Genomic DNA, 11,885 nt, shown 5'->3' with positions numbered 1-11,885 from the left:
GTGCTCCCCTTCATTGTCTAGCAAGCAAGGAGCTCCCGCGGAAGGTCTCTGAGACCTCCTCTTCTCACTGTCCCCGGGCCCGAGTGACAGTATGAGTGACTTAAGCCAGCCATTGTCTGTGGTCAGAAGACGAGAGTGGGAGGGCCAGAGTCAGGGTCAGGGTCAGGGTCATGGAAGGAGAGGCAGGCTGGGGCTCTGAAGGAGCCCAGGTGGGGTTGTAACCAGACCCCTGCTACCAGGCCTGGGAGTCCCCAGATCCTGTCCCAGGGGCTTTCCCACTGAGCGACCCAGACAAGTCATTCCAGACTCCGGGCCTCAGTCTCCCCAAGTTAAGCTGCCGGGTCCGTTAGGTGTGGATGGCGCCTCTCCCCAGCGGGGGAGCCCCCCCGAGGTGCCTCTTGGGGGTGGGGGGAGCTGCTTCCTAGCTCCCCAACTGTTGCCACGTGGGAATGTGGGCCGGAGTTGCCAGATCTTGCAAATTTTCAGTAGAAGCCAAAAATATGGAATTTAAAATGTAAACTCTCCCAATTTTTAAATGTTGGCTCAAATGTTTTTTAAAAAATTTTTAAAACCTCTTGCAGGCCAAATACAACATGCTGGTAAGCCAGATTTAGCTCTGGAGGCCAGCTTGCAGCCGCACACGGCTGGGAACCCGGGGCCCTGCCTGAGGCCACACGGAGCCCAGCCCAAGGAAGGCGGGCGGGGTGGGAGGTAGGGCGGGGCGGCCCTCCGTCCAGCACCAGGGACGGGGACGCTCCCGGCCCCATCTGGGGACAGCAGCACCAAGCCAGGGCCCGAGTTCTCCTCCCCAACCTGCTGGGTGACCTCTGGCAAGCGCCCACCCCTCTCCACCCCATCAGGTGAGGACAGGACAGCACGCGGCTCACCTCGGTCCTGCGCCTAAGGTGACCTGCTGCGTCCCCGGCACAGGCCAGCCCTGAGTGGGATGCTGAGGGACCCGGTCTGTGAGCGCTGTCCCCCCTCCCCCCCACCGCCCGACAGCTCCTGGAACCCCCACCCTCATCCTAGTTCCCTCTGCTCCTTCTCGGTGTCCTTGGCCGCCTCTCCACTGCTGCCTCCTCACCGGCCACTCCCCCCCCCAAGGACCTGGGCCCTCCATGTTCCCCCCCCACCCCTTCCACCTGCTCAGGCCCTCTGGGCACCTCTCCCACCTCCACCCCCTCCCCACAGGCCTGGATTTGGGCCGGTGGCACCTCCAGCTGGGCTCCTGGAGCCCTGCACTTGCCCTTCTGTGCCCCCTCCTCGCGGCAGCCTCTCCGACAGCCCTCTGTTGGCCCAGCGGGGCTTCCCACCGGCTCGTCCTGACTGTGGCCCGCACGACCCCCGCCCCCTGCGCCCACTGCTGACCAGATGCTTCCAGACTCACCAGGCGCCCCGCGCCCAGGGCCTGCTGTTCCCACCGGCTCCCCAGTCGTGGCTCACAATTCACCTTGACCTCCCTCAGCCTTCCCTCCTCAGCGGACTTGTCCCATCAAACACTGGGCCAGCAGGGGCGCTGTGCTGACCTCCGGAGCCATCTGCCTCCGGCCCGCAAATATCAGAACATCAGCACCTAGAGGACACAGAACCCCCCTCTGGTTTGTTCTCTGCTGAGTCCGCTAGAACAGGGCACAGGGTGAATGTTTGTTGAATGAGTGCAAGAAGTCAAGAAGGGGTGTAAAGCATCTTAGAAGGCCGTCCGCCCCAGATGATTAAATTAAATTAAAAGGCTCTCCAGAGGAGCCCCATCCCCAAGACAGTCCCCTATACCTGGCTACCTTGTCGCTCACAGTGCCCTCCGAAATTTTTCCATCCTCCCTGGATAAAGGATTGAGCTCAGAGAATTCGAGAGACTTGTCAGAGGTCACACAGCTGCATAGGGGGCCCAAGTCTTCATCCGTGGGAGGTGGGTGACCCCTGTCTTTGTCACACCCGGGGTTTGTGCCCCCCACGCCAGGCCTTATCCCTCTGGCCTCCACATTCTTCAGCTTGTTTTCTCCCCTGCAGGTGAAGTCAGGGAGCACGATAAAGGGGAAATTGAGGAAGCCAGAGCCCCGAGTGGGTTTAAGGAGGCCCCGGGGTTGGAGCACTAGTGTCACGGTCCGAGAGGCCAGCTCCCGGCCCCAGGCGAGGGCAGGGACCGGCCCAGGGTCACAGGAGGAGTCGGAGGCAGAGCTGGCCTCTGGGGCCAGAACCCAGGCTCCGTGTGTCCCAGGCCTGGCTCTCAGCACCGAGCAGACCTGTCCCCAGACAGGGACTCACTTTCCTTCTCTGTAGTTTTGGGAACAGAGGATTTGGAGGGGGGCTTGGAGAAGGAGGACCCACACCCCCAGAGGGACGCCTGGGGCAGGACCCTATGCCGCCGTGTCCTTGGGCTCGGGTGCTGCCCAGCTTGGGGGTGGCGAGGAATGGTGGGGGCCAGGAGAGCAGGAAGGAGCGCAGGCTGTGTGGCAGGTCCGTCTGGCTGGGGATTAAGAGCAAATGCACTGGTTCGGGCATCACTGCTTGTCATTAGAGGCCCTGCCGTAGGGGTGTTGGTGGGGCAGGGGCAGGGCAGGCAAGTGACCAAGGAGGAGGGGTCCAGAGAGACCGGTGTGATGAGAGGGTCTTTGGTGGGTAAGGGGCTACTTCAGATGGGTGGTCAGAGAAAGAAGGCACTGGCCATGCAAGATCTGGGGCAGAGCATTCCAGGTGGAGGAAAGAAGTGCAAAGGCCCTGAGGCAGGAGCCAGCTGGGTGAGCTTGCTGTTCAGCGTGGTCTGCATGTGCCAAGTACGGGACAGATCAGGGGGCTGAGGTCAGAGGCAGACTTGCCTTCCTCCCTCGCCTCCTGAGGGTCCCTACTGTGCGCCAGGCACCTTGCCGAGGCGCCGCTGGGAGGGTGGCGGCTGTGGAAGGAACCACACGCAAGCGGCAGGGCTTTGTCTCTTGGACCCTCTGTTCCTGCATTTGTAAAGGGGGGTCCGTGAGCCCCCCTCGCGAAGCCACTTTGAGGGTTAAATGGGATTGATTTCTGCAACGGGGCTGAAGGCTGCACTGGCAGCGACAGGCCGGCTATAGGACGGACGGGCCCGTTTCTGCCCCGGGTGGCCCTCCGGAAGCTCAGAGTTGTGCAGGGCGTAAGGGAAGGTCGCAGGGGCAGGAGGAGGTGGAGGTGGGCAGGCGGCTCAGAGTGGGGCTCAGGGTGTGGGGGGAGGGGCTTTCTAGGCCGGTGGGGCAGACCCGCCCGGGGAAGAGCCCAGAGAGCAGCTGGGCTGAGGCAAGGACCCGTGGCCGACAAGCTGGGCTCATGTGATGTTTTGGGGAAATGAAGGCGGCTGCGGGACCAGACCACCCGGAGGGGACAAGGGGAGAGTTTCGGGCAGACAGTGACAAGGTCACAGCGTGCCGCAGCACAAGAGACATGGGGCCCTGAGTGTGGGAGGGCCCAGGGAAGAGCACTGGAGGGGCCAGAGGGGCCCTGGGGGGTGTCTCACACTGGGGACCCTGGACCTCCCACAGTCTCCCCATACTCATGGTCCCCAACCATCCCTGCCCTCCTCCTATAACGGAGGAGACCCAGGCAGTGGCTTCCGTTCTCCTCCACCCAAGCCCCCAGGCAGGCCTCGGCTAACTTTGGGCGACTCTGAACAAGCCGTTTCGTGCTCCGGCCTTGCTTTTCTCATCTCTAAAATGGGCATGTCGGGAACATCCCCAGATCTCGTGGTGACGAACTGCAGAGTCACGACTTGGACATGGGACTTCTGGCCTCAACACCAAGACCGTTGCCAAAGCACAGCGCCTCCCCACAGGGCCAGCCCGGCTGCTCCCCCTGCTCCCTAACCACATACAGCTGTGACCACGCATCACATGTGCATTCAAAGCTTTGTGCAAGCTCCCAACCCCCGGGGGAGGTGCCAGGCTCGCCCTGGGACACAACTGGGAAAGGCCCTGCCCCAGGGAGCACACATCTGGTATGGAGGCCTGAACCAAACAACTCCACCGGGTCTCCACGGAGGGCTGCCTGGAGGAGGCAACCTTTAAGGGTGAGGGCACACGCACTGGGTCTGGAGAGAATTTGAGACATCGTGGAAGGGTCAGGGCCAGGCTTCAGGGTCTGGAATAGCGGAGTGAAGGAAGGGGCTGCCCGGGTAGGTGCCAGGCTACACCCCATCCCTTCCTCTGCCAGCCTGCCCCCTGCCACCAGGGCGACTCAGCAGCCTCTCCTAAGTGTCCCTTCCTGGGAAATTCCCAGACAGACCTTTTAGAAGAGCTGAAACATTCCATGTAAATAATTAATGCTAGATTTTTAAAATTAAATTTTAATGCATTCTTATTAATTTCAGGCAAACTCCCTGGCAGGTCATTGACTGTGAGTGATTGAGGCAACTAGAGACATATGAGGAACTGTCCCTAGCCTTTGGGGGGAGGAGACCTCTCTGTGTGAGGGCTGGTTTCCAGGCCTGGCCGGGCTCATCTCTGGGCTTTGCTTTCCCCTGTCTGTAAAATGGGAGTGACTGCTTCCCCGGCAGGCAGGGCCGCCCTGAGGAGGAAATGGCCAGTGCCATGAACGTGGAAGGCGTGTGTGGGCCGTGGGGGTGGGAGCGCCTCGATCGTCTTTGCCGTTCTGCCGACGGGGGGGGGGGGGGGGGACTCCCAGGACAGGGGGCGGGGGATCACTTCTCAACCATTAGCCCCCAGAGGGCAGGGCTCCCCTCATTGGCTGCCCCCTCCCACCACCAGAACTTGGCCCGGAGCTAATGAATGTGGGGAACAGCGTCGGTGGATGAAGGAACGCTTGGACTTTTTGGGTTGGGTGTGAACCTGGTTGGGGCTGACCCTGAGAAAGCCCGGCTCCTCCCACCCCTGCGCGGGCCCTGTGGAGGCCAGGCCTGCTGGGTGCTGGGGGTGCCCTGGCGAAGGGACGGGACGCCTGCCTGGAACTCACTGCCAGAGGGAGGAGGCAGGAAAAGGCTGGTGTAGGAGCTAGGCATGCAGTGTCCGTGTTTATTGAGCGCCTGCTGTATGCCGGGATCTAGTGTGCTGAGCGCGGTGATGGGGACCTGGGAAAGGTGGGCCTGGGGCAGACAGGGGGCTTCGCGAGAGCCACTGGCCCGGCGGCCAATTCAATTTGTCTTAGGGGAGGAGGGTATTCAGAGGGGGGTCTGGGCTCGTGGTCTCCGACAACTTTTCGAGTGAGGATTGTGTCTGGCGGCCAATCCGGGGCCCTCGCGGATCCTTTTCTTCTAAAATTCCTTCCCCCGCCCAGCCCCTCCGCAGCCCGCGGGTGCTGAAGGGCAGCAGAGCGCTCCGTCCGCCTCCCCCTGCCCCCAACCCCGGCTCGCAGGTGAGGAAACAGGCCGGCGGAGTCCCGGGAGGGCCTGCCCGAGCACCCGGGGAGCCGGCGGCCGAGCCTGGCGGAGGCCCCCGGGCCGGGCCTCCTAGCTCGGCGCAGTCGGCCGGGCTGCGCCCTCGCCCGGCGGGGCGGTGGGGGAGGCGGCGTGGGGCCCGGACCGGAGCGGAGCGCGCTCCCGGCGGACGCGGCGGCGGCGCCCGGAGCGAGGGGCCGGGATGGGCAGTCATCAGTCTTCCCAGGTGTGTCGCGTGGTCCCTGGGCTCAGCCCCGCGCCCCCCTTTAATGCCGGCCGTGGCGCGGAAAGACGGGGGAAAGCCCCCGGGAGCGGCCTCTCCCGGGCGATGGAGAGCCCGCCCCGCGCCCCCCGCTCCGCGCAGGAAGTGCGATCCCGCCCGGGCCGCTCGCGGTCCCCGTCGCTCGCCGGCGCCCGCAGGGTTAACGGCGGCGGGAGGGTCTCCCCGCCCGGCGCACAGAGGGGCTGCCCGGCTGCTCGGGGCTGGGCAGGGAGGGTCTCCGAGCCGCGCGCGGGCGGGTCTGCGCAAGCCCGGCAGGGAGCCCCGCCGGCGAGCCGGACGCGCAGGGGTTAATCCCTCGGGCCCGGGAGGGGCGAGCCAGGCCCGGAACCCCAGAACCTGAGGGCAGCGGGGTCTCTGACTGAGGAGTCCGAGGTCCCAAATGCCATCGCCCTCGGATCGTGTGAGTGTCGGGTTCTGCAACCCCGTATGGCTCCCAGTTCCCGGATTCGAACATTCTCCGACTCGGAGATTCTGCGATTGCGGGCTCGGCTTCCTCCGGGAGGGAGCGCGGGGCTGCAAGGGTTAACGGGCGGGGCGGGGGGTGCGGGCGGTGGGGCGGGGGGGGACGGTAAGCAGCGGGGGCCGCGGCCACGGGAGAGTTAACGCGGCCGGGCCGGGCCCCCCTTCTCTGGGCGAGCCCGGGATCGCCCCGGGCCAGCCCCTTCTTCCCCCCCGGGGGGGGCGTAACTCGGTGGCGGGGAGCGCGGCGGCCCGGGCGGGCTCACCTGTTACTCGGCCGCGGCCCGGCGCACCACCCACCCCCCTCGAGTCTCGGGGACCGGGGACGGGGGCTGGGGGCGCGCGGGCCGGGCTCTGCCGCCGAGCGAGCGGCGCGGGGTGCCCCGCCGCCGCGCCCGCCCGGTGCCCGCTGTGCCCGGCGCCGCCCGGCGCGGCCGCGGAGCGCACGCCTCCTGCCTGCTGACCCTCTCGTTTGGTTTCTCGCAGGCCTCTGCCGCAGACATGGAGAAACTCAGGTGAGTGCAGCGTCCTCCGAGCCGCGGCTCGCGCGGGGCCGGGTCGGGGTGGGGGCGCCCGGGAGGGCAGGGGGAGGGCTGCGCCCGGGCCGCCCCGGCGGGCCGGGTGTGCGGTGTGCGGTGCGGGACTGCGCGCGGCGACACGACGGGGAGCCCCTCGCGGGGGGCTCCTCCGCCCGGCCGGGGCCGCCGCGTCTGGGGGGGGGCGGTGCGCCGCGAGGACCTGCGCGCGCGCGCGCCCCCCCCCCTCCCGGCCCGTGCCCCGCCCTGGACTCCCGGCTGTCCCCCCCCCCACCCCTCCCCCACTCCACCCCGCGGGACCCTCCGGGTTTCCGCTCCTGCGGGTCGCGCCGGGTCCCCGCGCCGGCTGGTCCGCCACCACCCCAACCCCCCCAACGCCCCCCCCCCCCCCCGGCTGACAGTTGCCTGGTTCTGAGCTTTTAAGTTTCCGCCTCGTGGGGGCGGGGGTGGGGGATGGAGTCCTCGCGGCCGGCCGGGCGAGGCAGGCGCGTCTTGGAGCCATTTTGGGGGAATCCCGCGAGTCTGGGGAGCGTCCCCCGCGGCCTCCCTCGGGGTGCCCAACTTTGAGCCGCCGCGGACTCCACCGGGCTCCCTCCGCGGCAGGCCCGGGGAATCAGCCGATTTGAATATTCACGACTTCCTCCGCGACTTCCCTTGGCCACCCTGACCCCCACTTTGGGAACACCCCTCCTGTGTTTTCCTTCCGGAGTCTGAGCCGAGGCGTCGTGTGGGCGGCAGGCCCGGCTCTGGCTGCTGGGTTTCGGCACCGTCTCCAAAGTCCGGAGGGTCTCGCGACCCCTCCCCCTCCCCCTCCTCCCAAGGCCAGAATCGGGCATCCACCGGAACGCTCCTTGCGGCCTGGACACCCATCCCCTGAGGGTCAGGGACCTGCCAGCCCAGGCTTGTTCCAGAACATGGCCCTGGGTCTAGGGCAAGGAGACCCGGGGCCTTCCCAGCTGACCCTTAATGCTGTGGGTGAGTTCTTCCGTGAGTGCCCCTGGGGTCTCACACGGTGGCTCTGGCTCAGGACTGGCTGTTCAGAGCGGGGCCATCTCCTGGCCACTGAGCTGGAGTGCAGCCCTCTCCTGTGAGTCCCACGGGGCAAGGACCCACTTGTCCTGGGCTGGGAGGAGGGGTCCAATCTCTCAGGTCCTAGGAGCTCAGACCCAAAATCTGACGTGCAGCCAGGCCCGCCTGGTCATGGCCAAGGTCCAGGGGGGCTGGAGAGGCCCAAGGGGCAAACAAACCTGGCTGTGGCCACACAGATACTCCACACTGGCCGTCGTCTCACCAGTGTCCCCACCCGGGAAGGGTTCCTGGGAAGAAGGGGCTACTGCTTTGCCCAGCTGAGACTTGAGAAGAAGGTAGCCTTCGTGGGGGTCTTCGTAGCAAGACCAGCTGACAGGGGTGGGGGGGGGGAGGGAGGGTCCCTTCCGTGGTTCTCTTTCTCTCCCCCTCTGTGCCCAGCCAAGGTTCTTGAGCACCCACCCCTGTGTGCTGGGCAGTGGGGACAGAGACGTGGCCCAGCCGGGTTGGGGACGCAGGTGGGCAGGTGAGTCAAGTGGACAGGTGAGCCACCTGGGCAGTGGTGCCTGACACGCTAAGGGCATCAGGCATGGCTTTGCCAGATGGGCCGAGGGCTTCCCCGGGCTGAGTCCCAAAGGCCGGTGGCAGTTGCCAGGGCCTGGGCTGCTGGGCTGCTCTGGGCCACTCCGGCTTTCAGCGGAGGCGGACTTTTGGAGCTTGTGGGAATGGGGGTCCCGTGGGGCCAGGACCCAGCATAGCATCCCAGAACCGGGGAGGGTTCTACCCCCTTTCTTCTTCTCACCTCATCAGTGTTCTCAGAGCTGCCTCAAGGGCCTTTCCAGACCCTTCCTTCCCAGCAGGTGCGGGGGCTGCCCCCGTGCGGTTCTGTCCCGCAGGTAGTGCCGGGCGTCTAGGACCAAGAGGCCCAGAGGGATGTAGGGGAAGTTGGTCAGCAGGGCTGGTAGGTCCTGGGGTCTGGAGCCTCTCAGATCCAAGTCTCCGGCCTCAGTTTTCCCATCTGTGAAGCGGATGTCCTAATCACCCCCACCGTGCAGGGCTGTTGGGAGAATGATGTGCCCCACCTGAGACGTGACTCACAGGCCGGGTGGAGGTTCATCGTGGGGGATCCAGTCCACACTGTGGTGGGTCCCCCAGGCGGGAGAAGATGCGTTGGTGGTCCAACTGAAGGGGTCTTGGGGTGTCCAGAGGAATGGCCCCATGGCCCAGCCCTGTGCGCCACCCGTCCCCCGCCCCCACGCCCCTAGAGGGCAGTTTCTGTACATTGCAGGCCGGGCCTGGGGAGCCGAACTGAGCTCCTAGACGGCAGGCGCTTTGCCCCGTCCAGCGCACCCCTATCCTGGTGCCTGGGACCAAGCCTGGCTCGTGGGGGGGGGGGGGTCCAGGAAATATGTGATGAGTGAGCAAAAGGACGGTGTCCGTTTGACCCTCAGTGGCTCCCTTTGTGGGCAGGTGCACAGCCGGGCTCGCCTCACCCCAGCCCCTCTGCTGACTCCCCCTGCTCACCACCCATCATGCTGAAGTCTCCCCTCCCAGGCCCAAACAAACTGTCACACGCTCCGGCCCTTGCCTGTGCTGTTCTCTCTGCCTAGAATGAACTTTCACTGGCCTTCTTGTCCACATGACAGACTCTTTCTTCTCTCTGTCACCTTCCCTCTGGGGCTTTTGTGACGCTTTTGCCCCTCATCCCTGGGGGGGGGGGAGGGAGAGTCATTCCCCTTCTGCGTACCAAGTCCCGCGCTGAGGGCTGAGACCGAGTAAGACCCAGGGCCACCGTCCGGAGCAGGCAAGGACACAGTCCCATCAGCAGATCCTCCCAGGGATGCCAGGCCAGGGTCACTGACTTGGGATATCAGGGAAGGCTTCCTGGAAGCGGGGACGCTTGAGCCAAGGCTCAAAGAATGAATAGGAATTTGCAAGGAGGATAGACCAGTCAGGCCTTCCAAGAGGCACAAAGGCCACAGAGGCCCGAGGAAGCGAGGATGTGTCCGGGCAAACAGGCGAGGGGAGGGGAATGCGGGCCGATGGAGCGTCCTCCAGCGTGTCCCGGACGGGAGCCCCTTCCGGCGGAGCCTGGCTCTGACCCCTCGACTTTTCCGGCCCCAGCGTCTGCAGGGCCTGGCCCACCGCAGTGCTCCCCCAGGTCTGGCCACCTCTAATCCGGCCTCGCGTGGGCCCTGCCCTCGCTCACTTAGCTTCCCTGCCTCTGACTGCTTGAGCGACTCTTCTGGGGACACTCAACTATTTGTGGATATTAGCGAGGCCAGCCTGGCCGGCCGTGTGCAGAGCACAGCTGCTAATCCTCAAATTAATCCGCTCCTTTGCTTCTCTCCGCACAGGGTCCCCTCTGCCTTCACTCCTGCTGCGGCCACTTTGTCTGCCGCAGGCCTCTGGGCAAGCCCTCTCCTCTGCGTGGGCTCCCGTCCCCTCTGTCGTGGAGGAAAAAGTGGGTCAGCCGCCACAGGGCACCTGGGATGGAGAAGGTTCTCAGGAAGCCAGAGTTCTTCCCGTTATGCGTCCACCAACCCCCCGCCCCCGCCCCCGCTGGACTATTTCGAAGTTGTGAACTCTGATGAGCTGTAGAAGAAGTGATACATATCTCTGCGGTTTAGAGATTAAGTTTAGGACGACCACCACCCAGGTCAAGAACAGGAAGGCTGCCAGCCCTCCAGGGGCGCCCCGAGACCCCTCCCCCATCACGGCTCCCCCCCCCCTCCCCCGAGGTCCCCAGGCCCCTGGCTTTTGTGATAAGCGGCTCTTTGTTTCCTTCGTGATTTGGCCACCTAAGAGCATCCCCGACTGACATTGTTTTGTTCTGCCGGGTGGAGACCCTCACGCACATGGAGGCTTTCAGCCTGTGCCTTGCAGGCTGGCCTCGTTTCGCCCCAACGTCGCGTTTGCGGGGGGGGGAGGTGGCCGCGGCTGGCTGTCTCGGGTCGCGGCATTTGTGCGTGAAGCCGCTGCGGTCTGTTCATTGGCCGAGAGCACTGTGGCGTGAGCTGCTGCGGACAGTCCGGTCCAGGTGTGCTAGGGACCGCGTGTGCGGGGGGGGGGGGGGGCACGCCCCGGAGCCAAACCGCCGGAGACACAGGGCGCGCGCACGTGGTCGGGGAGGAGTCAAGGCCACACGGTGCGCGGCGCTCTCTGGTCACTGCCCGCGCTACGCGGGAGGCCCTGCGTCACCACGGCGTCTTGGCGCTTGGCGTCGTCAGGTGGGGGGCCCTGTTTCTTGGGGTGGCGCCGATCACACCTCCCCGGATCGCTGCTCGCTGGGGTTTCCTCTTCCGCAAGTTGTGCGTGTGTCTTCCCGTCAGAGTGTCTTACGGGGTTTGTGGGTGTCCAGCCGGCCCTTGCGGATCACGCGTGTGCAGGTCACTTCCCTGCGGCCGCTCGCTTCCCGCCCGGTAAAAGGGGCCTCCGATGAACGGGAGTTCCTGCTTTTAATTCTGTTGGCGTTACCTTTTGGTTACAGCTTTTTGCACAGGGACACCCCCGTGTGCAGGCCTACACTCATTGATCCCCTCGTGTGACTCGTACTCGTTGTGGTTCTGCCCGTGCCAGACAGGGTGCTCCGCGCTGGGGATCCTCTGGGGAAACACCAGCCTGACATCCTGGAGATAGAGTCAGACATCAGGTCGTGTCCGAACGTCAAACCACACTGACCTCCTCTCCCATGACTCTCCCCTCGCTGGTTTCCCTTGCAGCTACCTGGCCTCCTTGTTGTTCCTCAAACACATCAGACAGGCTCCTGCCCCGGGGCCTTCGCACAGGCCGTTCCTGTCTACCTGGAATGTCCTTCCCCAGATATCCACAGACTCCTGCCTCCCCTGCTTTCACATCTTCTTCAAATGTCACTGCGGTGGGGGCGGGGACGACTTTCCGGACCACTCATTCCATGTATAATTTTAACCCCCTACCCTGCCCCTTCTCTGCTTTGATGTTCCCTGCCACCCTGCCCGCCCCCTGACTAGCACTTTGCTTTATTTCCTTATCTTGTTTATGATCTGTCGGCCCCCCACCCCCTGCCCAGAATGGCAGTCCACTGCTGACCCCCAGGGCTTAGGGGTGACATGTAGTAGGTACTCAGTAAATGCTTTTGAATGAGACTGTGCTGTGGCAAGCAGGGAGGAGTGGGGCAGCCAGCTATTCGCCACTCACAGTGCCCTAGAAGGGGGCCACTCCCCTTGGCACCCCAGGAAGAGCACTGGGGAGCACT

The 11,885-nt window shown here is 64.9% G+C and overlaps 1 protein-coding gene across 5 annotated transcripts in view; it reads left to right on the top strand.

Annotated features, from left to right (window-relative positions):
- The first annotated feature begins 4,625 nt into the window (after positions 1-4,625).
- Positions 4,626-11,885, top strand: part of BEGAIN (brain enriched guanylate kinase associated) — a 29,801-nt gene continuing 22,541 nt past the window's right edge. For 2 of the 5 annotated variants that reach the window (XM_030319978.1, XM_032593461.1), the window contains exon 1: positions 7,523-7,600. In XM_030319978.1, the coding sequence (XP_030175838.1) occupies positions 7,592-7,600 (9 nt within the window). In that variant the 5' untranslated portion in view covers positions 7,523-7,591. Of the gene's footprint in view, positions 5,051-6,575; positions 6,605-7,199; positions 7,601-11,885 lie in introns of those variants that run through there. The other 3 variants (XM_030319982.2, XM_036064287.1, XM_030319979.2) reach the window with 3 other exon arrangements.

This window comes from Lynx canadensis, chromosome B3 (genome assembly GCF_007474595.2).
Source record: "Lynx canadensis isolate LIC74 chromosome B3, mLynCan4.pri.v2, whole genome shotgun sequence".
NCBI classification, from domain to species: Eukaryota; Metazoa; Chordata; class Mammalia; order Carnivora; family Felidae; genus Lynx; species Lynx canadensis.
This window is presented reverse-complemented; position numbering and strand designations above follow the sequence as displayed.